The 25,683-nt window shown below is 36.2% G+C and overlaps 1 protein-coding gene and 1 long non-coding RNA gene across 3 annotated transcripts in view; one reads left to right on the top strand and one right to left on the bottom strand.

The window, feature by feature from the left end:
* Positions 1 to 25,683, top strand: part of LOC309634829 — a 346,981-nt gene that overhangs the window by 64,350 nt on the left and 256,948 nt on the right. The window lies entirely within an intron of this gene.
* The window catches only part of FBXL4 (F-box and leucine rich repeat protein 4), a 70,410-nt gene that overhangs the window by 8,445 nt on the left and 36,282 nt on the right, over positions 1 to 25,683 (bottom strand). For both annotated transcript variants that reach the window (XM_082405235.1, XM_082405236.1), the window contains exons 5-7: positions 24,227 to 24,471; positions 16,819 to 17,032; positions 502 to 573 (exon numbers count right to left, since the gene is read on the bottom strand). In XM_082405235.1, the coding sequence (XP_082261361.1) occupies positions 502 to 573; positions 16,819 to 17,032; positions 24,227 to 24,471 (531 nt within the window). The remainder of the gene's footprint in view (positions 1 to 501; positions 574 to 16,818; positions 17,033 to 24,226; positions 24,472 to 25,683) is intronic.

Below are 25,683 nucleotides of genomic sequence, written 5' to 3'. Positions count from 1 at the left end.
AGACCAGTAACGTTTCAAAAAAATTAGTTCCAACATAGGTTGGTGTCCATCTTTTTATCTTACTCAGTAAGGACAGTAAAACAAACAAAATAAACCTATCTACTATCATCAGCATTTCCAGAAAATAATCTCTGAACTCAAAAACTAAAATTAGCTTTGTGAAAAACTTAGCAGACTACTGGCATTTGGGTATGATTGATATATTATTTTGTAAAGAAGCCCAGAGAGTTAAATAGCTTGTCTGAGATAACATCTGGCTTGAGGCAGAACCACACTCTTTGCACCACACTATACTTCTTTCCTTGTTCTCACAGATAATGTCAATGCTTCAAAGACAAATTCTCCCATTTAAGAAAAATGTTTTAAAGCGGGGTGCACATAGTTATGCATAAATCTGAAAAGCTGTGGGTGGGTGTGGGGAGGGTCGGGTCCGGATAAAAGTCACCCATGGGAAGAAAAAGAGAAGCAGCAACTGAGAATAAAGAATTTTCAAATACTCACCATGACACAACTACCTAAACTGAGGTGCTGAAGCTCTGAACAGAAGTTCAAAACGCTGAGCAGGGCTGTTTGCTGCCATCAGGAACCACATCAGAGGCAAATAAGGAAAGGACAAGAAAGTGAAACAAAGAGAAGAGGTCAATTAGACATTAAAGGCTGTCACTGCTTTTCCTGAAATAGAGCTCAAAACCTCTGTTACAAACACCACAAATGCCATTTAATGAGTCCCCAGGTGTTCACACCATTGATTGGCTTGGAGTCAAGGTAATCATTACTCGTCTCCACGTAGTAAGTCGTCACTCTGTACATGATTTTGCATGCCCTAAAGACACCTATATTCCCTATGACCTCTCAGTGCATTTTCCAAACGTAAGCAATTTGAAAGCCTGGTGAAGACTGAACAAGACAAGCTAAACCATCCCTCCCTCCCTCCAAAAAAAAAAAAAGAGCACCGAGGGTTGGTGACAACTGTAGAACAGTGGCAGCTCTGACATTCACTGATCAGCTGCAGGCTGATGGAACTGCCAATAGCCACCCCAACTCAGGATTGAGCCGGTGACTTTAATGTCAAAGAATTCTCTTTGTTGACAAGGATCCCAACAACCATCGAGCACCTGTCACTAGCGACATGCTGACTGAAACGTGCACTTTCTAGTCATGTTTCTGCCATTTCAGCCCATCCGTCCTGTGCAATGGAAACGGTCTCACCACTAAAGAAACCCAAAGGTGTCCGAGACTGCTACATAATCATGGTTCCTGAAATATCTCTAAACAGTCAAAATTTCACTTGATGACATGCCTGCCATGAAAAATTTAAAAACGAGCAACGCAAAGCATTCAGATCTCTAGTTTTTCCGTTTATAAATTTAAAAAAATACTACTCAAACATGTGGCAAACTTTCTAAACCTCTGAGCTAAATAAATCATATTTAACAAAATTAAGATGATATTATACAGCCTCTGTTTAATCTATTCCAAGTGTTCAGAAACGAAAAAATTATCAGTTGGGGAGGGATTGAGGAATGTGCCAATGACAACACAAAATATTTATTCAGATTCTTATAGAGAAAATAAAGTAATGAAGTACTTCATTTAAAATAAACTTAGGGCAAAAATAAAATAATAATAGTTATAATAGGCCCTAGATTGGTACTAGACTTAAGACTAATTGTTTCACTGTTGTGCATTTTTTAAAATTTAAGCAAAAAAAAAAAAGTTTATATTGATTTTATGCTTAAGTTTCAACACAACTTATAACATTTGTAAGACAATGCCATGTAGCTCTCAGAATGTTGACATCAGAAGAGGTATATGAAGATAAGTTAAGTTTCAGATTCTCCATAATACTTAGCTATTTTAACTTACTGATGGGAAAATGACATTAGGTTTGTTTTTATTAAAGTACCAGATCTTATCACAAGGTTGTTTTATAAGATTTTCCCAGAGCAAGCTCCAGAACACGGTAGAGAATTTTTAGAGAGGATCCCATACATTCTTGTGGATAAGAAATTTTAAATTAAAAAAAATACATATACACACACCTCATTCATGATTCAGGGAAATTGTCTGGTCATTTATTTTTAAATTACTTACAATTAAGAACCTCAAGTATGCAGACAAGTATAGAGTCCAAGACAATAAACACCCATGTAGTCACAACTCAGATTTATCAAATCTTAACATTTTGCCCTCTTTGCTTATCTACTCTATTTGTGTATCCCTCCATCCATTCACATACTTTCTCAGAAGTGACCTTTATCATGACTCAGGGTTTAAAAACATGCTTGAAAATTACATAACTTTACTATACATTATGGATCACTTTTGAATTAATATTCTCATAATTATGTATCTAGAAAACACCTATGTAAGGGTAGATGCATTCTGGAGGAATTTCAAGTCATAGAAGAGGAATCCATGGCCTGTTATACTTATTCAGGCAAATATTTTACAATAACTTACACAGTCTGCATATTAAATTGCGAATTAAAAATTCATTTAGTAGTAGAGAGAATCATCATTTTTCATTCCTACCTTAAAAAAGGAACTAACATAGAACATAAAGAGATTCATATTGAATATCACACATCTTTGCTAAATAAGAGACATGAGATCAAACGCTGAGACCAAGCTATAAGGGGATAAGGATGACCTTGGAAGGGATGCTGTGAGGAACGTAACAAGGAGTCAAATAGAGATAAATAAAAGGGTTGACTGGTAGCACTGAGGTGAGCAAGCACAAGTTAACAGTTTCCTGACTTTCTCCAGCAGAGCTCATGATAAGCCAGAGACTGTGGGAGTACCCAGGTATAGAGCACACATCTATAGATCAGCTTGCAATCTCTCCAAATCCAGTTAACCAATTTCCTCCTAGAATATCTTTAGTATCTTCTTTCTCTATGCTATTAGTATTCAGAATTAAAGTACTACTACTGATGCTAAAGCAAAAAGGAGAAACTTCCTCTTCACTTCCAGACATAAAATGACCTGATTTTAGAGAGACCACAGTCTCAGTGATTTAGAGCAGTTGAGAAAATACTGCTCATGGGCCAAATTCAGCCCATTGGTTGTTTTTGTAAATAAAGTTTTATTGGAACGTGGCACACCCATTCATTTACGTATTGTTTATAGCTGTTTTCACACTACAACAGCAGGGCTGAGTAGTTATGACAGAGACCATATGGCCTGCAAGGCCCAAAATATTTACTATCTAGCCCTTCGCAGAAAGAATTCGCCCACCCCCAACTTAAAACAATTCTACCTTAATGAGTACTTGCATCACTTTTACCCTTGTAGAACACACAAATAGATGGATTAAACCTATATTAAGTGTACTACAAAAAAAGGTATTCAGAAATAAAAACTGAACAACTTTATGAACCTCTTACTTAAGACTTAAGATATCTTTTAGGTTCCCAAATTGACAAATTCTGCTGGTTAGACCTGTAAAATTCAATATAAGCACAAGAGTAGCTCTATAAAATTAAAACACAATTTAAATAGTTAGCAGCTTTAATAATGCAATGCAGCAGATTCATTTTCAAATGAGTTTGCAATTTTTAAACAAAGGCCAACCTTATTTAAATCACTGTGGAACCAGAGTCACTAAGAGGTGACTGGTTCCATGTTAATTTCTTCTACAGAATTTTCAGAACATACTCTAGGTGAAGCTGGCACCTGGTAGTAGGGTTTATGTTCATAAAGAAAGAGTCCTTTTGGGGCTTCCCTGGTGGTCCAGTGATTAAAAATCCACCTTGCAATGCAGGGGACGCCGGTTTGATCCCTGGTTGGGGAGCTAAGATCCCACATGCTGCCAGGCAACTGAGCCCGTGCACCACAACTAGAGAGCCCGCGTGTCACAACTACTGAGCCCGCACGCCACAACTAGAGAGAAGCCTGCGTATCAAAATGAAGAGCCCGCGTGCTGTAACTAAGACCCGATGCAGCCAAAATATAAATAAATAAATATTTTTTTAAAAAAGAAATAAAGAATCCTTTTATATTCAACCTAAAATCTACCTACTAACCCTGTTCAGCAGCCTCAAAATCCAATGGATAACTATTAACTTATAGAGAATTATTATTGCCTCTACTTGTTACAAGGAAATTTATTAAGAGGTAAAAGAAGGCAGGAATTCAAATTTTCATTGACAGCTTTTTAAGAGATGCTACCCATAAAGTTCAAAATCTCCTATCCTCCACACTACTAAAGTGCTAAGCAAAAATACTTAATAAAATGATAACTGATACTTATTATACTCACATAAATGGTTCAGATATTCCAGATTTATAGCTTAGTAGAGTTATAATTATGCATACCATGTACATTTTATAATATAATGAAACCTTACATAAACCACATATGCAATACTGTGTTCACTATTTTATATTAATACAGGTTTATAATTATTATAACTAATTAATAATTTTTGCAATTAAAAATTTTTGCAGTTAAAAGTTAATTGTTGCTTATCTTTAATAAAGAATACAACCCTTACTTGTAACACTCAATATAGGAAGATAGGATCCCAAGTCTATATTTCTCTATTCTAAGTCCTGACTCCTACGGACTTCCCTGGCAGTCCAGTGGTTAAGACTCCGTGCTCCCGGGACTTCCCTGGTGGCTCAGTGGTTAAGAATCCGCCTGCCAATGCAGGGGACACGGGTTCGAGTCCTGGTCTGGGAAGATCCCACATGCTGCGGAGCAACTAAACCCATGTGCCACAACTACTGAAGCCCTCACCCCTAGAGCCCATGCTCTGCAACAAAAGAAGCCACCGCAATAAGCCTGCGCACCGCAACAAAGAGTAGCCCCCGCTCGCCGCAACTAGAGAAAGCCCGCACGCAGCAACGAAGACCCAACACAACCAAAAATAAATACATAAATAAATTTATTAAGAAAAAAAAAAAAAGACTCCGTGCTCCCAATGCAGGGGGCACAGGTTCCATCCCTGGTCGGGGAACTAGGATCCCGTATGTTGCATGGCATGGCAAAAACAAACAAACAAATAAACAAACCATGATTCCTAGAAAGCATCTGAAAGAAACAGGTAAGTTTATATATCACAGACATGCACCAGCTAAAACAGAGAGACTAGTGACATCACCTGATCACAAGTATACCTTCACCGATGATATATTTCAAACATATCACAGCAATAACTACAAGTAATGAGATACTATTTTATAAAAGTATGTTCATTAAATGAAAATTTATAAATTTACAAAAGAAATACCACCAAAGAAATCCTAAGAACACAATCACTCAATTATTGTAATTTAAGATCCATCTACATATATGTATGAATTTCTCTTTCTCTAATTTAATTTTTTTTTGCCCCAGTGTTCCAATCTCTAAATTTGGGGAAGGGAAATATAGAATAAAAGTTGAAGTATTTTAAGACCTATTTAAAGTACTTGAAACTAACTATATTTAGAATATTTCAATTCAATTACTTTATAGATATTTGCTATAAACCAAACTGTTCTTTTATACAGTTTAAATCTACAATACGGTATAGTTTACATACTGATACATAATCACAACTTGAAAATAATATTGTCTTTTATAGGTTAAACCTGAAGATCAGCATTGTGGTGGAAAAGTAAAACTTCTGATTGTTCTCTAAAAAGAGAATGTTCAAGATCATAAATGACATAAATTAATAAAGCTCTTATACATGCCTTTGAGGAAAAAAAAAGGAAAGTTCTCTAAACCTAACTGTAGACCTACCCTAGACCACAGTCTCAGAAATTTTAGTATAAGGTTCAAATAATGTGTTAAATTCCAAAAACCCATATGTGTGAAAGAACAAAACCTAAGACTAAATCACACACATTTGCCTTGCCCTGTAGTCTCCTTTCAGAACCTATTTTTACCACTGTAGTGGATCTCTCCTATAATAATACAGTTGAATACATCTTTGCTCACAGATGACTAAACTGATCAATTTCCATATCAACCCATGATGGATGATGGCAGAGATGAGCAGTCAGAAAGCCATGGCAGGGGCTTCCCTGGTGGCGCAGTGGTTAAGAATCCGCCTGCCAAGGCAGGGGACACGGGTTCGAGCCCTGGTCCGGGAAGATCCCACATGCCGCGGAGCAACTAAGCCCATGTGTCGCAACTGCTGGAGCCTGCGCTCTAGAGCCCGTGAGCCACAACTACTGAAGCCTGCGCACCTAGAGCCCATGCTCCGCAAGGAGAGAAGCCACCGCAACTAGAGAAAGCCCCCGTGCAGCACCAAAACACCAACGCAGCCAAAAATAAATTAAAAAAAAAAAACAGTATTAAAGCCCTTCAAATTTAAAAAAAAAAAGTCATGCCAGTTTGCACACCAGCTGGACTTGACTGTAACCTTATTGCCTATATAAAAGAAAGAATGTTTTGATCAGAGGGGTAAGGGTTGGACCATCAAGGGAGCATAGGAATCTGAAGCACACATTGATTGACACTGTTCATCTAAACGATGCTCAGCTGAAGACGGTACACTGGTCCAAAGACTTTATCTATTTTCTTCCAAAAGCATGTCTTTCCTTCCTGTTAAGAGGAAGGTATCAATCTGTTTTTTGTTGATGCCTTCAAGCATTTAAGTCACATAACTAATGCTCACTGTTCTCATTCTGAACTCACCAGACAGGTAGGTCTTATAACTGTAATTTGGTTTCCCCTGTGACATGCCAACAGTGAGAGAATGTGTTAATCAGCTATCTCTAATGAATGTGTCCTTACCAGGTAGATTCCTTATACCCGGTATACTGGTTACTGTCTTGAATGTGGATGATAATGAATCTGACCCCCAAGAAGCTTCTCAACTGTGACTGAATCATAGCCCATCATGCAGGTCACACACACTCAACCCCACCAAAAGCCTGGCACTTCCCACTGGCACTTCTGTAAATCAATCCAGGATAGAAAAGAAGTATAGACATATTCTTGCCTGGAGACATATATTAAAGACTTTTAAAAGTTTGTTAGTTTTAGGATATAATATATTAAAAGTTATTAAAATCTTAATTCTTGATTCTGCTTAAGAACAAAGTAATTATTAATATCTTTTGTTTTATATGTTGTCTAGCTGAACAAATCTGTCTGAAATGGACTGCCTTTTAGGTGACAGCTAATGACAGCCTGCATTAGTCAATTTAGGTGACCAAAGTAGGTTCTTCCTGCTTCAGTTGTTCGATCTTAGTTAATAATCAGCACTGGCTCTGGTGAGAGGCCACTCCTTTCCTTAAGTCTGTTAAATGCACTTGCTCTACTAAAAGAAAGACCATCCCTGCTTCTACTTACCAATATACAGGAATGCGTTCTCTAAATCAAATAAGAACGCAGTCAGGAGAACACCATTATCTATGCGTCAGAAAGCAAATTCATGGCACGAAATCAAATCATATTGTTTGCAAAAGACAGTTTACGTATCTTTTGTAGGAAAGCTCAGGTGCTTTCATTAACAGACAGGGTGGTATGCATTTTTACTTATATATTCACTCTGCTGAATAAACTGGCACAGCAAAAAGAAACTAGGAGGAGAGTGTTGATATCCAACAGAAGTAAAATTCAGCTATTTTTGTTTGTCTTCTAATTCATGAAGATGAAGGCAGTGGGGTCCTTGAAACTGTCATCCCAGCCTAGTAGGCCAAGTAAACAGTTGCTGAACCACATTTATGGATTACTGTCATATACTAGTCCCCTACAATACCTATAATCAGTTTTTGCACTACTTCAGATTCTTTCAATTTATGCTCTATCATTCCTGAAGTGAGGCAATCAAAATTGGATGCAGGTGTTCCATTTATAACTCCAACTTTTAAAAAAACACTCTTGGTTTTCTTGTCTGCTGCTAAGCAACAGAATGACATTCTTACTGAGCTACCTATCATGCCCCATCTCACCCCCAACTTCAGATATTTTTTCCCAAACAAAGAAAAGATAAATAGGCTCAAATTCCTAACACTAATCCAGATTGTTTTAGACAATGCAAAGGACTTCTCTTGAAGTCACTTTTTATGCAATATGTTAAAAAGTTATCCTTATGCTATCCTTTGTAAGTTTTATCAGTTTGCTAGAACTGCCATGACAAAGTACCATAGACTGGGTAGCTTAAACAACAGAAATTAATTTTTACAATTCTGGAGGCTGGAAGTCTGAGATCAAGGTGTCAGCAGGGTTAGTTTCTTCTAAGGCCTCTCCTCTTGGCTTGAAACTGGCCATCTCCTTCCAGTGTTTTCATGTGGTCTTCCCTCTGTGTGTGTCTGTGTCCTAATCTCCTCTTCTTATAAGGACACTGCTCTTATTGGATTAGGCCCCATCCTAATGACCTCATTTAACTTAATTACCTCTTTAAAGGCCCTACCTCCAAGTACAGTCACATTATGTGGTAATGGGGGTTACGACTTCAACATATGAATTTTGAGGAGACACAATTCAGCCCATGGCACAAGTATTTACGAATAGGTTGCAGGTATATGTCCCTTCAGGGGTAAAAGAGAATTATATCTTATACTTATTTTCAAATGGTTCAGGAAAAAAATATGCATATAGTAGGGAAATCTACCTTTCATGCAACTTTTTGTAAGTCTAAAATTATTTTAAAATAAAAGCTTTTTCCTTTTAAGTATTTAAAAGTCTATTTAATGAGTAAAATTTCTATAGCCTTCCTCTCATAAGAATATATCATCATGTATGGCTAAAGAAGTACTTGCAATTAATGTTTATCATAAATAATAAGAATCTTGTGAATAGAGATGAAAAGGACTAAAGGTACTTAAAGTCTTTCCAATCATTATATACCTCACTTTACTATAATTACTTCTTTGTCACGAATGGTAGAAGAAACTAAGCACAACTAAAGTTCTCCTTCTTGTTTGTTCTAAGTTCCCATCTTTTGCCTAAAAGTCTTGCCTACACAATTCTAAAAGATCTACCAAATTTAGTAAAAAGAAAATTACTGCATTTAACCACTCACTTCACTAGTTATGCTGGGATCATGCAGTAAACAGGGTCTAAATCTCAGCTTGAGGGTCATTTCTGTCTCTCCATCACCTAGTACTATCTTGTTTTTCACCAGGCATACATTTACTGCTCCGCAACTGCTGAAATTCAACAAATGTATACCTCTAACTATGAAAAGAGGTTATTTCATGATTTTCTTTTTTTGGTTGATGTTATAAGAAGACATTTGCTATTTCTCTGATGAAGTGATTTTTCATCACAATCCTAAGCATACCTAAAGAAAGAAAAAGATCTCATGAAATAAACTAACAAAACAAATAGAACTATATTTCACTATTTTTTAGAGCTAAAAATTCTGGACAAATACAGTTCAAATATTTTCTTACAAGTTTTCCAAGTTGTAGATCCACCCACCCCTCTGCTTAGTTGATGTGGTTATTCTGTAGGAAGACAAACTTATGCTTACTAACTTAGCAAATAAAGAAAAAATGAATTGACAAGCGAGAGTTATCACTCATTCATTCATCACAAGTTTACTGAATATCTACTAGATATATTCACTATAGTGAATACCAGACACTGTTCTATGTACTGGTTGTAAAAAGTAAACAGTCAAACATGGTCCCTCCCATTAGGGAGTTTATAAGTTAGGAATAAACATTCCTTTTACCAGAAACAGATCATAAGTGTGAAAGCAGTAATCGGCCTAAATCTCTCTTAGCACATGATGGAAAAGATATTCCTATTTAGGAAGACCTATAAGAATACTTCACAAAGTTGGGAATAATTGTGTAGTACTATGCTGAGTAAACCTATACTATCATTTTCACATTTACACAAGTCCATCTAACTTATAAAGTGTGTTGTTGTCGTTTACATGTACAACCTAATTTGGTCTTCTCAATAGCCTATGTGATAGGGTAAGGTTTTTTTTTAACAGATAAATAAACTTTTAGCTTAGTTTAAGTGACTTACCCAAGCACAAAAATCTTTCAAGTGGGAAAGCCAAGAGAAGGACTGAGTTTTTTCATTCTGTCCCATCTGCCACAGATTGGTCGCTTCACCCTCCTCTGACAGCCTCAAATGCTTCCCTTCTGTCCCAACCGATTTCCCCATCAGTGAGGGGGCTTCCCCAGATGCGGGAATCTCTCCCCTGCTTCAGCTTCCCACCCCCACACCCCCCGGGGTGCAGGTCCTGTCCTGCTTCCTCTCCCCCTCCTTCTCCCTTCTTTCTTTCATCACACCCAGTTATACGGGGATCTTTATAGTCTTTTCCAGTGTCCAAGGTCTTCTGCTAGTGTTTAGCTGGTGTTCTGTGAGAACTGTTGCATCTGTAGATGTATTCCTGATGCATCCGTAGAGAGAGATGAACTCCACGTCCTCCTACTCCTCCACCATCTTGGAACTCTCTAGGACTGAGGTTTTTGACATTGGTCTCTGATACAGACCAAATAACAAATATCTTCCCAGCTTTTAAATTATCAAATAATGTCTGAATCAACACCCAGACCTCACTGCTAAGCAGTTTTAACCATACCTAAAGTCTGAACAAGATCCTACTGCTGCTTCCTCTCACTGTAGGGTACTAGCTATGGTATTAGCCAAAGCAGTGGAGCTGGGGAGAAAAATCTTAATGAGCTAGGCCAGGTCATAAAAGGCTGGGCTCAAAAACTGGTGACAATGACACTTGGGGCTTGTTTTAAGGTTGCTCTCACATAGTTGACTACCAAAGCAGCAATTAAGCAGTACAATGCACTGGGATATAGCCCCAGTGTCTGACAAGGTTACACATGAGGCTCAGTGGTCAACGCAGCAGGCCTTGTTGGTAAAATGTCAGGTAGAGAGAAGCCCAGTGCCCTGGGCCCACTGCCTGTTTCACCATTGGCTCAGGGAGGTGCCACAGCAGCACACCAGGATCTACCTACGTGCATATAAGGCAATTCTGACCCTACTATAGTTTTGTTCTCCTGCATTCTCATTCTTATTGAGTAACCAGACCTGCAATATGCCTGGCTATACCTAACCACTTAAGAACACACTACCTAGACATCAACAATGCACCACTTTACATGCTAACATACTTGGGGAAATTATATGTACCAATGCTGCTCCCCACTATAGTGTAATATTGAGAGTTGGCCTATATATATAAACCATTTGCTTGAGGTAGTTCATTATGTATGGATTCCACAAACTATTATTTAAATGATATTAAATGTAATTTGAATAACTAACTGTTATTATAAATTCAGAACTAAGACTTCAAACTAAGTTTGTTCATAATAAAAATAAAAGGCAAAAGTCCATTTGTCTATAGTAGGTATTTTAGACTAGAAAATGTTTACAGAATATAACTTAATAGTTTGCATTTTACACTGGATCAAAATGTTGTGTATCTTATTTACAATGTTATATTTCCTTACCAATTACGGATTAGAAAAGGATTAAGTGGTAAAGAGAAAAGCTCTATTTTAGATAGAGGCAGCCAAGCTATTAGAATAACTACGACTCTATGCTCTTATGTATCTTACAATTTTCACTGTAACTCTGAGGCCACCAAATCTGGGTTCAAATCCTGACTCTAACTTATTGCTCTGTGCCACTGGGAAACATTAATCTTTTGGGACCTTCATTTCATCATCTGTAAGATTTAAGAGTAACATCTACTCTCATTAGACTAGTGTAAAGGATTAAATAATATGCGAAATGTCTAGGACAGCAAACAACATATTCAGTAAGTTTTCCCAAACTTTGGGACTAAAACCCAGGTCTCCAATATCCTCTAAAGCTATATTCACTATGCACACAGATTTGCTTCTATCTTATAAAATGGCATAAATATATTACATTTATTAATGTAAATTATATATAGGCACATAAATATAACTCTACTACATCATAAATCTGACCTCTCTGAAGATTATACGCTATAATAGAGTCAACATTTTTAAATACTAATTTTTGCTTATTTTATAATTATGTAGTGTTTAGAAAAACAAGGGTAAAAGTGGCACTGGATAATTTGTATTCCTTTAAAAAAAAAAAAAACCTCTACCAGGAAGTTCAAATTCATATCTTCTTTTTCTCCTCATATATTTCCTTAGAGCCATCAGAGGCATCTGAAGTCAACTGCTATTCCTTCTTTCCAAGACAGTTTATAACATCTGAATGTACTGCCAGTGATTATGTGGAAGGTTTAGAGAGAAGCCAATCCCCTAAATCTTGTCTTCTCACTCTGTTTTCTCTCATCCACCAACATCATTGAGTGCAGGACTGAAGCAGTGAACATATGGAAGGGAAAAGGGGGTGACATAATGCTTTGCCTAAGTGACAAGGGAGGTGCTTATAGATTGATGCGAATACCAGTGCTGTGGCTTGTTTGTTTTAAAAGAGACCAGCTGATTGTGTTGTCTTTTCCCTTTATTCCTCTGAGTTACTTGGTGCCCGTGGGGGAGTCTGATGCAGATCCCAAGAATGACAAGATAACAGAAGTGAAAAAAGTATAGGCAGAGAGAGCTGGGAAGCTGTAAAAGTAAACACTGCCTGGGTAGGTTTTTCTCAATTTTGAATTTTGCCATTTATATCACTAAGATGACACTATTTTTTATTTTATTGTAAGTCAACTGTAGATCAATGAAAATCAATTTTATGATTGTTTCTATGTACTAAATGTCAGAAAAATTGTGTAGGGTAAATTTATAAATGATTTTATGGTATTTTAGCAGATAGACTAATAAAAACAAACTTTAATAGGTAGTAACATATGGTACAAACCAAATTTTACTTAATGCAGTCATACAGTAATTTCACATCTATGTTTAAGTAACTGAGGGAAGCTGAGCTGATGCTATTTAGACTTGGATACATATGTATAGGTCTCCACTCTTGAGAGATGAAATCTTCTCAATTCCTATAAATCACACTTTTTTAAAAATATGTAGTCATATTCTATCAGTTTCTTGGGGTAAATGGAAGAAAACTGCGGACTATGTAATGATTCCCTGACACTTAAATCATGTTAATTTATGACATTTCAAAAGCATCACATGGAATATATTTTTACAAACCATCACAGATGTAAGATGCCTAGCAAGTTGATATAATTTCTTGGTTTTTACCCGATTTTTCTTCCCGAAGGTTCACTTATTAATGAACTATGCTACATTTCTTCTTAAAGTTAAATTTAATCAGAATATTTTAAAATGAGGCATCATCTTGCTCAGAGGATATCAGACACACAGAGCAATATAAAACAGTAAATACACCAGTAAAAAGCCGGTGTGGCATAATTTCAGAATAGATAGGTCTACCCAAGAAAAGATAGCTGACAATTTTACACCCACATAAATGACGAGTCATTTCACCACAGACCAGTGAAAACATGGGCTAACACTATCTTTAAACTAGCATTCAGGGACAATAGTCCTCTCATTTTACAAAGAAAGAATCTTGGAATTTGAGAGACTGTGTGAGTTAAGCTTGTCACTGGTAGGGCCAGAACTAGAATCAAAGTCTTCTTTCCAACAAAGCAGGTCATCAGTTAAACTCTAGGTAAAAATTTTGCCCCACACCAGGAATACTATATTCAGACTTCCATAGATTAGTTTAAAAACTATGTCAAGCTAAGATATCTACTCTGACCTACCAATAAAAAATGCTATACACCCAGATGGTTTTATAGATAAATTCTATCTAACAGATAATTCTCATTTGTTAAAGTTATTCCAGATCAAAGAAAAAGATGTCAATGTCACAAATCATTTTGCTAAGGTGTCATAATCTTAGCTCCAAACCTGATAAAATGGCATGAAAAGGAAAAACACAGCTCAATTTCATTGAAGAAAGCAGATGTAAAAAGTATTGATAAGTCTTAACTCTTAAAGAATATTTACAATGAACCAGGTACTGTTGTAGACACTTTGTATATATTAAATCAGTTAATCCTCATAACAACTCTTTGAAAGGCATACTATCATTATCTCCACTCTACTGAAGCACAAGGGGTCAAGAACCTTTCTCAAGGTAACATAATTCATAAGTGATAAAGTTAGAATCCGAAATATTGGATTCTAGGTGATAAAGCTTGACTCCAAAACATTAGGAAAATAACCCAGCTATGTATTAAGTTAAAACACGTAGGAATTACCGCAGGAATGTAAGGATTGTTCAACATGTCATTATATTAATAAATAAAAGAAGATGGGCTTCCCTGGTGGCGCAGTGGTTGAGAATCTGCCTGCCAATGCAGGGGACACGGGTTCGAGCCCTGGTCTGGGAAGATCCCACATGCCGCGGAGCAACTGGGCCCGTGAGCCACAACTACTGAGCCTGCGCGTCTGGAGCTGGTGCTCCGCAACAAGAGAGGCCGCAACAGTGAGAGGCCCGCGCACCGCAATGAAGAGTGGCCCCCGCTCGCCGTAACTAGAGAAAGCCCTCGCACAGAAACGAAGACCCAACACAGCCAAAAATAAATAAATAAATAAATTTTAAAAAAAAAAAAAAAAAAAGGAAGAAGAAAAAAGATCAGTGTGGTAATGGAGGCTTTAAAATTTTTAAATACAATATACATTTTTGATAAAAATATTCTTAATCAAATGAGAATGATAAAGACTACTTATCAGAAAGAAACATCAAACAATATATAAAATTAGTAAGCTACATGAGGAATTTCTATTTAGTTCACTAATGAAGTCCCAGTGCCTAGAGCAGTGCCTGGCACATAACAGGCATGCAAACATTTGTTACATAAATATTAAAAAAAGAAAAAAAATTCCCTCTATATTAGAAATACAACTGGTATACCTATTGTGACTCTATTATTCTACCTTATTTATGAAGTTCTACTTAATGTAGCAACACTTTAAATATTGGAACAGAAAGAAAAAGTATATTAATTTCCAGATTATATAATTGTATCATTAGAAAACCCAAAAGACATAAGTTATTAGAACAATTATAAGCACTCAGTAAGGTGAGCAGATACAAGATAAATATACAAAAACCTCATTTTTCTTTATATTAACAATAACCAATTAAAATTAAATAAAAGAAAATAGTATCTGAGACTAAAAAATACAAGGGTTAAATTTAACCAGAAAGATATAAAACCTAAGTGAAGAAAACTATAACATGTTCTTGGATGTAAAACAAGACCTATATGAACAGATAGGAAGCCTTATTAAAGAGCAAAATGAAATATAATAAAGGCACTGCTAATAAAATCCTTGCTGAAAGAAATATCTGAAAGAATAATACACAAGGATTTTTTTTAAGTTTAAAAAGAACAGATTTTCCTAACACATAGTAAAACATACTACAAAACTGCCATAGTAATATTATACTCTTACTACTGTTATTAGTAGCTAATATTTATTGAGAGTTTACTATGTGTTCAGCACCCTCTAAGTACATTACATCTAATTAATTCTCACAATGACCCTATGAGATCTGTATTTTTATTATCTCCACTTTAGATATGAGGAAACAGAGAGATTGAATACTTGGCCAAGGCAACATTCAAGACAGGCAAGGGGTCACTAGAGTGGGGTACACCATTTTGGAAAAGTAATTTGGCTATCTTATGCATTCATTTAAATATTTACTGAATGGCCAGTCTTTACCAAGTATGATACTAGATACCAGGAACACGGCAATGAAAAAGACAGACAAGGGTTCTACCTTCATGAAACTTATATCGCAATGTGAGGAGACAGGTGATAGTATGAAAACCAATAAGATAATCTCATAGTGATAAAGTTGCTAAAAAGAAAATACACTGTGGGTGATATGACAGAAGCAAACTAGAAGGGGGGGAGGGTTACCTTTTATCAATGTCTAAGAAGCCATCTCTGAAAAAAAAATATTCAAGTTGGACATTGAGTTGAGAATAGGGCAGCCATGTAATGAGCTGGAAGGATATTCCAGACAGGCAGAGGAGAAAAAGCTGTGAGCTGGGACTGGATCAGAATGCTCAAGGAATAGAAAGAAGGCCAACATGACTGGAGTAGAGGAAACAAGTTTATGGCAGTAAGTGGATGTTTACCACAGGGGCCCAGGCACATACTGTGACCAGATATACCACTTACAGAACTCTATCCTACAGCAATAATAACCGGTACATATAAAACTCTGTGCAAAATAATGTTATTGCTAGATGGTTTGTAAAAGAAAAACAGCTGGAAAAACTGATATGTTGACCATTTGGGGAACAGTTGAGTAGATTACAGTAAAATGTAATATGTATACATATAGCTGATTCACTTTGTTCTACAGTAGAAACTAACACAACATTGTAAAGCAATTATACTCCAAGAAAAAAAAAAAATGAAAACTGTCAGGTGGTAGTATATGTAATGACCTGGTAAGATGTCCTAGAGCTATGTGAAAAAAAGCAAGCAGATCAATAAATATTATATGACTCCATTTTTCTTTAATGAGACTCCTAAACTATGTATTAGGGATTTTAACTCCAAAGTCTGGTCCTCGATAAATTCCACTTTTCTTCCTCCCACTCCAAGCAAATGTTCTCCTACATACTTTCCTCCCACCTCTTTCTCTAATTCATTCCCTGCCAGCATTTCAGCTCACCTCAACCCATTGCTTGCTTCTTTACCTAGAAACATGAACAGCATTACAAAAATTCTAAGAGCACAGAGGATAACATTTTCTTAAAATGAAAAAAAAAAACAACACAATAGACTAATTCTAAAATGACTGAATCAGCCAGCTCTAATGATTTTAGAATAGTCAGGTTGCATCATACACTTAAACTATTTGAAAGTCAGAAATCACATTATTATGAGCAATTACAGGTAACTAAATATTCGGTTGGCTATTAACACTAGCAGAGGTGTAAATCTTACCTCTACTTTTGTTCGATAGAGAACGAGTCGTTTAAGGCCACATAATTTGGCAATGTGGTTGAAAGCTTGAGGTGGTAGTTTATCACAGGATGAGAGATTTAAGTCCTGTAGATTTGGACACATCTCAGAAATAATCTCCAAGCAAGTTTCATTAAGGAAGTGGCTGCAAGATAATTCAAGACGCACTAATTCAGATCCACAGACCTTCAGAAACCTGTAAAAACAATGTTCCATGTGAATTTCATAAAACTAAAAGATATTTTTTGCAAGCACTTTGGAATTATATCGACTCTAAGCAGACACCTTCAGAAGAACAGATTTCTATTAGGGAAAATTAAAAACTTGTTTCACTTAAATTCTCATTTACTGCATGCCAAAACAGGCACAGTTAGGCTAAAATATATCAACCTAAGAAGATAAAATGGATTCACATCACATAAAAAGTCAGCTACTGCTAAGTGGGAAATTAAGAAAGCAGAGGGTGTTTTTCTTCTACTTACCTGTAATTCACATCTGAGCTGGTAGAGCCAATAAACAAAACATAACAAAACTCTAAACTCTTGGAAGATATTTCTCCCTAAACAGTACCCATTCAGTACTGGATAATTTATTTTGAATGTGGCACACAAAGTGCCATCTCTAAATGACCTCAAAACAAATCAGACTAGCCTCCTCTCAACTAAGAAAATTTCTGGGTTGGTTTAACTATACTGTTGAGATATGTTCCTTGTAACTGATACTATTTAACGCCTAGACTGATGTTGAAATTATTACAAGATATTCAATTGCAGCTTCACACAAAATACACAGAAATAACTTCATGTGGAGGACACAAAACCCTTTATCAAAGTAGGAATAACAATATTTGTCTTCATTACGTTACAGATGGGGGGAAAACAGTCCTGTCCATAATCATCGTCTGATAATAAAAGTAAACTGTGAGGCTACGAGTATTCATATCCCTGAAACTTTATCAACAAGTGGTATGTTTGTTTATCCCTTAAACAAGCGCACCACTCATCCCTGTCCAGGTCTCTTGACATTTTCTTGCCCATCTCAGTGTCACATCAGTCATATACTGTTATTTTACTTATGCCGCATCTTTTTTCTACATGATTTAATTATTAGCTTACAAATACACATGCAAAATAAAACTGACTAAATCAATCACTTATGAAAGTAAAGGAAGTAACACTGGACTTCTAAGTCAAAAGATGGATATTTTGCCCTGTTCCACCACTTCCTAGCATGTGACCTTGGAAAAGGCGTTTACCCAAGTCTCAGCATTTCCTCCAATGTAGAAGGCAGACTAGAAATATGTTAACAGCATTCACCACACTGTTTGTGGTTTTGAACATCCCACAATAAGTGAAAGTAGTTTGCAAAGACCAAAGTACCCCACGAACATTAAGATAAAAGTGAAATCTTGGCCAACACACATTCAAACAACAATTTAAAAATTTAATTGTTACAAATTTATTTTAAATGTTGCAAATAACTCAGCAGCCCACACATCTTATTTACACCCAAACATCCAAGAACATCCCTTTACTCTTAATCCATTGCAGCGTATGTTCTGCTCTCCCTAAACTCATCCTTTCCTTTTAAATGCCAAATTAAACGGCCTTTCTTTCCAGTCCTTGTATTACCTGATTTATTGTGGCATTTCACACAACCGCCCTCACCTTCCTTCAAATTCTCAGATAGTCCTCACGCTATTCCCTCTCCTTAAATTCCTCCGACCTGTCTCACTGCTGTGTCCTTTGCTACTATAGCAGCTAAATTGCCAGTTTGCATCAAGCACCTTAATTCATTCACTCAACAAATATTTATTGAGCTCCAACTATGACCCAGGCATTACTCCAGGCACTTGGAAGTTGGCAGTGGGCAAAGCAAAGTTCCTGCTCTCATGGGGCTTACTTACATTTTGGTAGGAGAGGTAGACCATAAACAAATAAATTAAATGAGTAAAATTAATAGTATATTAGAGAGTGAAAAGTGCCAAGGAGAAAATAAAAGCAGAGAAGGACAACAGGAAGTGTCAAGGGTAGACAGGGTGGTAAGGGAAGCCTCCTTGAGAAGGTGAATCAAGACCCAAAGGAAGTGAGCGGGTGAGCAAAGCAGTTCCCTGGAGAAGCAGCACTCCAGGCAAAGGGAGGGGCAGGCACGACAGCTCTGAGGCGGGATAGCTCAGACAATGCCTAGAGTGCCGAACTGTACGGAGGCTCAAAGTGACAGGGAGATGCGGAGCAGATCAGAGAGGTAAGGGGCAGTTCAGAGTGCGTGTCCTATAAAGACTCTGGCTTTTATTTTGAGGGAGATGGGATCCTCAATCATCAGAGGGTGTTGAGCAGAGGTGTGGCACAACCTGCTTGTACTTTAACAGGGTCACTCCGGTTTCTGTGCGGAGAACAGACTGAAGGAGAACAGGGGTAAAAACAGGGGGACCCTCAGGACACCACGACCATATTCAGGGAAGAGAGGACGGTGCACTGGATCCGGTGGTGGCACTGAAGGTGGTGCTCAATATTCAGACTCAGGATCTATTTCAAAGGGAGGCAGTGTGTACTACATTATGACATACCTTCTTCATACTGAACTGAACTCAGGCTCACCTATTTCTCAACAATAATTTATTTTTCTGTTAACCACAGTTTCCTTACATACTGATTTGTTTACATTGAGTTTTATAATGTGCCTCAAATCCTTCGACAATTGAAATAGATTCTTGGGTGTACCCGGTACTTAGCATGATGTCAGCCATGTAAAAAACACTGGATGACTTTGTTGAATAAATCTTCCAATGGTGAATATTCATTTGAAGAATTTAGATTTCCTCTACTCTGGAACAGACTAAGTTTTATGGACTCAGAGAATTTTTCCATTAAGAGGTTCAAACTACTCCTAAGAAATATGACAAAATTAACGTTTTTACCTTACTCTGAGTATACATCGTAGTTATGGCTAGTTCTTCACTATTTATAAGCTAGCAATCTAGAAATGAATGTAGGGTGTCAGCGATCTGGAGTATCCTATTTTGATTTGATACTTCTAAAATTATTTGCAGATTACAAAAGTTAGATGAGTATATTAACTCTTAAAATTAAAATCTTTAGGCATCTTATCTCTTGAAGGTCTTCATTATTTGGCAAAGCACTTTGTTCTACAATTCTTTTTGGTATTGGACTTGGAATACTTTGACATTTCTTTTCTCTTTGCTCTCATTAATGAACTTTTCCCTTCTAAAGATAGAAAGTAAATCACCAGAAAGCCAACTGTTAATAGACTAGAAAACATCCCAAATTGATTGAATGAATGAAAAAATCTGGAAGCACAATAAAGATAATGCTTATCTACCTTTATGACTCTCTCTCTTCCTTTTTCTATATTGCATATTTTTACTGAGATTATTTGGTCAATATCCCCATAGTCTCTCTTCCTAAACTTACAAGATCTACACTACCTACTTTTTCATAATATTTCCACTCCAAGAAGGTAGAATTAGGAGCAGAATCAATTAATTAGCTGAACACAACTCTTGTTTCTTGCCTTAATGCTCCTCATAGTTTTATTTTAACGCAAAATTACATACATGCTTTTGTCTTGGTCATCTATTTATTCATCTCAATTGTGATATTGGTCACTTGAAAGGAGAATTATAGCTTGTCTACTTCCTGCAGCCTGTTCATACCATGTTATGAATTCTCATCAAGTATTTCTTGATACTGAGGGTATTAAGAGAAGACCTAAGTTCAGATAAACAATTCCTAAACGAGGTCTCTTGCTACAAGAAATGGAGTCTCTGGAGAGAGAAATAAATTGCTTATCTTTATGAGGTGAATTCATTTGTCCAGATTAATATAAGTACATAAAAATTAATTTACTAAATGGTAACTTGCACCCTAAAATAATTAACATCACATGAATGAATGATTTAATCTGAGTTTATTCATCACAAAATAAAAGGCACTAATCCTTACAAGCTGCCTGAAGTATCAAGGTAAAGGGGAGAATTAGGTATAAATATCCATGGCTTCTGATTGCTAATCTCATGTTTTGTTAGCTGACTCACTTGAGTTTTATGAGACAGTATATTTAAGATAATTTTAATCCCAAATAGCTGGAGCATTATTTACTATAGCTGATCCAAAATAAAGTCATTAAAAACAAAACTTCTTGCTTAACTGTGTACGGTACTATCTAGCAATGGTAGAAGGAAGTGGAAAAGAAAGTCTTAAATTGTCTTTAATCTCTAGGAATTGACCATCTAAAAGAGACAACAGTGTAAAACACAGGCAGGCAACTGAATAAACAAATATATGAATAAGCAAAAAGCTCTCTAGTCCATAAAACTGTAGCTCTGTGTCAAAACATCAAGTTCTTAAATCTAGAAAGCATCCAATAATGTTTTCTGAAGGGAACAAGTAGAAGGGTGAGGGATAGAAATCTCTACATAACTGAGGTGGAGCTCAAGGTGATTATTTTGAGCAACTATCTGAAGAAAAACGATAGAGGAAAAATAAACAGAACCTAAGACTTTTTGAACATCAGAATGATATGATTAAGCCTCAGAGCACAAACAGGCAGGGAGGCAAAGGAATATCCGAGACTTTAGGGAAGTGTATTATAAGAGAAAAGTGGAATTACAGTAGATGTGATTTTAATGAGTAATGATCTAAATGAGCAGTACTTGAAGTTACAAATCACAAATCTGTAGATAGAACAGGATTTTAATAACTGATTAAAAGTTTTAAGTTCTCATTATTCCAATTTCCCTGTTATTTTGAATAAAATAAATTCCTAAGTTCTTTAAAATCCAGTGAAACAATTCCAGCTTGTGAAGATAAGGTTTTCAGGTAACAAAAATAAACTATATCAAGCTTTTCCCAAAGACTTACTCAAAAAGCAAGCTCATCATCATTGGTCTCTATTTTTAAAATGTACTTTTTTTCTTTAAAGTATTACAAGTCTTCTTCACAGTAATGAGCATAAATAGACCATACTTACTCATAGATTGTTCATTAATAATCAAGCCATGAATATTTACTGTTTATTCTGGGAATGCTGCCTATAAGCCACAATGACTATCAATTCAGCAGTCAAGTCAAGGGGGCCAACAGCAATCAGTAGGCAAAACTCCAGTATCTCCCACCCAAAAGAAGATTCTCTCTCCCTGTTATTTAACCTTTTTATTTTCTTAATGAGAACAATGACTATACTTAAAGGAATGCTATCGAGATTTATGGTTTTACTGGCTGAAATACTCCTGTGAAATATGGAAAACTTAAATTTATGTATGTACTTTTGTGATTATTTAAACAGCCCCATGGCAACCAAATGGTTGAACTGAAAATGGAAGAGAAATTGCTGGTGAGAAAGTAGATTGGAGCTTTAACCTCATAAAAGAAGATCTTTATCCATCACGTGTCTAAAATTTAAAAAATAGCATTGCGGTCTTCTTCTCACAACTTATGTTTCTGCTCATGCACCAGAAGAAGCTACATAAAGAGTTTTTAAAAACTGATTTAATACTATCTCTACATTTTATTCATTATACCATGGTTATATGCAACATTTTGCCGAAGAAGCTGGACTTCAGCCATTCATTACCAATATTTTGTTTAATGTCTATACTCATTAGTTGCCTCCCTGTTATTTTATTTATAAAAATATAGGAAGGATATGTTTAAATGTTTATTCTTATTCTTTATCTTTTCTGTAGCAGGAACTATATTATCTATCTCTTTACATGGTCCACAACACTCACCATAATGCCTTACACACCAAGAGTGAAAACAAACAGTAAGTTCCTAAAGGTGGGAAATATTGAAAAAAGAGCTATGAGGGATTAAAACACCCAAAGGTCCTTATAATGTAAAATAATGCTTACTGATACCAATGGTTCTATCTGCTCTCAGAGTCAGTTAGTCTTGGTTTATGATCTATAGTGCACGCTCTGAATACCCACAGTCATCATTAGCTTCAGTTCTTCTTGGTCCCATTAATAGCGAGGAAAATTAGCCAATGAAGTGGGTGTGTCTGCAGCAAAAGGAAGTAAAAAGGACTAAGCTTGTGTTCCACTGGAGAGCTGTCAAAGATCCAGCAATTTTCAAAATGTGGATTCTATAAAAATTTACCAAAATCACACTGCCAAAGAGAAATGCCTTATTTTTCTACTATACATATATAATATATATATTATATATATATCCCCTTTTAAGCAAATTTACATAATAAAAAAGAATTTTGTATACTTAGCCTGTTGTAAAATCTTTAGACTCTGACCCACAATCCCATCATGTTTTATCTAAGAACCCCTTCCCCTGGCTCTATTTCTGGCAGGAAAGAAAGAAACTCAGTGCATCCATGGTTTCAACATGTGCTATAAGCCATTACTGCTTGCGTTTATTTTTTACTTTGATGCATAAACTATCAATATTAGCCTTTTGAACACATTGGTACTATTTCAAACATGACTTCATCTGAATCTAATGGTATCAAATATTTATTTCTGGAACTGCATCTTTATTTTTATACTCTAAGTCAAGGGGAACAAAGCTCAAAATACAGATTTCTAATTCATAAACCACTGTTGAGGAATGTATCCACTGGGGATATGTGTAGGGAGGGCTGTAGTTCATTCTAACTTCTAAAAACAGGATAGGAGATTATTCGTTAATCAAAAATAACGGGTAATTTCCCCGAAGTGTCTACTTCTTCGTTATTTAACTTAATGAAACGGATTATACTGTAACATACAATGAGAATAACCATCAAGGTTAAGAGAAAAACACCTGTTTGTTTCACAAGAAAAATGACTATGGCATTACTAAATGAATATGTACTCGTGCAAGCTTTCAAATGTTTAACAGGTGACATTTAATAGTAGGGAAACTAAATGCTTAAATAGAAAGGAGCAGAAACACCTGGGCAGGTCTGCAAGTGTGGTCGCCTATTTAACATGCAATTGCATTTTCAACATAATTAGTTTAAATGAGCTTCTAAATTTGGGTGATGTATTGCACATGTAATTAAGATTTAATTTAAAATGTTCTATAATAAATTGTTTTCCATTTCTGACAAATCACATTAGGGAGGTAGATTTTGATTTGGAAATAGTTTTTAAAATGTGTTAATCATCTGTGCTGAAAATATGAGAAAGAAAAAAAAGGAGCTCTGTTCAAAGTTACTTGGGATTTAAAAAATATGCGGTAAAGGGCATCATTTCCCTCCATCTTATGAAGTCTAGCTGAAGAGGACGGTGAAACTAACTCATCCACTTCTGTAAGCAGAAGCACTCTGAACATGATCTAAAGTACATGATAATTTCAAACTTTTATCATCGAAACTACTACATAGTAAGTATAGCCTGCTGATTTAAATAACCTCAACAAGGCTTGGCACTAACCTGCTAAATCCTGAAACAGAGATGAAGCCCCTATTGCCAGTCCAAGATAAATTAAGCCACTGGACGAGAGTACAGCGAGGCTGCAGAAATTCCAGAGAGGTGTCATTTAGTTTTGCCCAGTATGGCTGCAGATTGAGGTGAATGTACTGCAGAGGATCACAGCAATGCTGGTTCAGTAGTTTGCAAGTCTGTGCTAATCTACACAGGTCTGGTAGTGTCAGATGATTCAGAATCAGTTGAATGAGCTACATAAAACAGAGAAACCAAGATCACCCAGACTGAAAAAACAATATCACTTTCTGAAGCATATGATATGATCTAATAAAGAGCAACAGTATCATACATTTTATAACAATACTTTCACATACTAAATAAATCAACATTCAACAGAATTATCCAAATCAGTAGTAACCATACATACATAAGGCTATATATATTACATTTCAAGAGCGTTCAAAGTATATTCAATTCATGTCAACTATTTTTTTTTTTTTTACAGTGCAAAGATATATTTTGGTAATCTATTGAATAATACAATTTTTCACAGACTTAACATTTACTAAACATCGACTACACATCAAACACTGGTGACAAGAGCTCCCGCTTTCAGGGTTTCCAGAGTCCAGTGGGGACTGATAAGTACGATGATATGTTTTAATAGCTTGGATGGACGCATAGACTGCTACTAGAGCCTGACACAAGACACAGGCCTAACCACAGTGAAAGCGGACTTGGACCAGCAAGGCTCAGCTTTGAAGAGTGAGAGGCAAAACTGGGGAGAGGAAAGATTGGTTAGTGGTAAGGACTGGGTCACAGAGAGCCTCACAGAGGAGCCTGGATTTATTCTGAAAGCAATGAGGAGTCTTGAAGGGATTTATGTAACTGCAGAGTGACAGAGTCAGATTTATGGTTTAGAAAGATCATTGCAGGGGGCACTACCGGAGGCAGGAAGGGAAACCCGCCTGGCGGCTACTGCAGATTCCAGAAAAGAGGAATCAGGGGCCTGCTTACGGCAACTGGCAGTGACTAGGGAGTAGCTAACAGATACAAAAAAGTATTAAGGAGGAGGAATCAAAAAGGTTTTTATCTCTAATTAAAATAGTTTCTTTGAACTAGTTCAAGATTTGTTTTTTCTTAATGGTGAACAGTCGGGGGCTCCTAAACTAATTTTCAAAGAATCACTGCTAAATAGCCTATTCTGAACCAAGAAACACTAAGAAAAAAAAATCAAATATTTGCTAAATGGTAAAAAAATCTTTAGATGAGAGAGAAGGTTGGGTTTCTTACTTAATGCAGTGTATTTATCTAGCTATACGTTTTCATTTGCAATTATGCCCTTTAACCTAAATGCTCTTTGTCGATTTATTTAACTATGCAGGCCCAGTATTAAATTTAGGTCAGAATAACACTGTTTGAGGCCAAAATATGACAAAGTAAAGAGTGACAACAACATATTT

This window comes from Balaenoptera borealis (genome assembly GCF_965194805.1).
Source record: "Balaenoptera borealis genome assembly, chromosome: 9".
Taxonomy (NCBI): Eukaryota; Metazoa; Chordata; class Mammalia; order Artiodactyla; family Balaenopteridae; genus Balaenoptera; species Balaenoptera borealis.
Note: the sequence above shows the minus strand (reverse complement) of the source record. Positions and strands in the feature narration are given on the sequence as shown.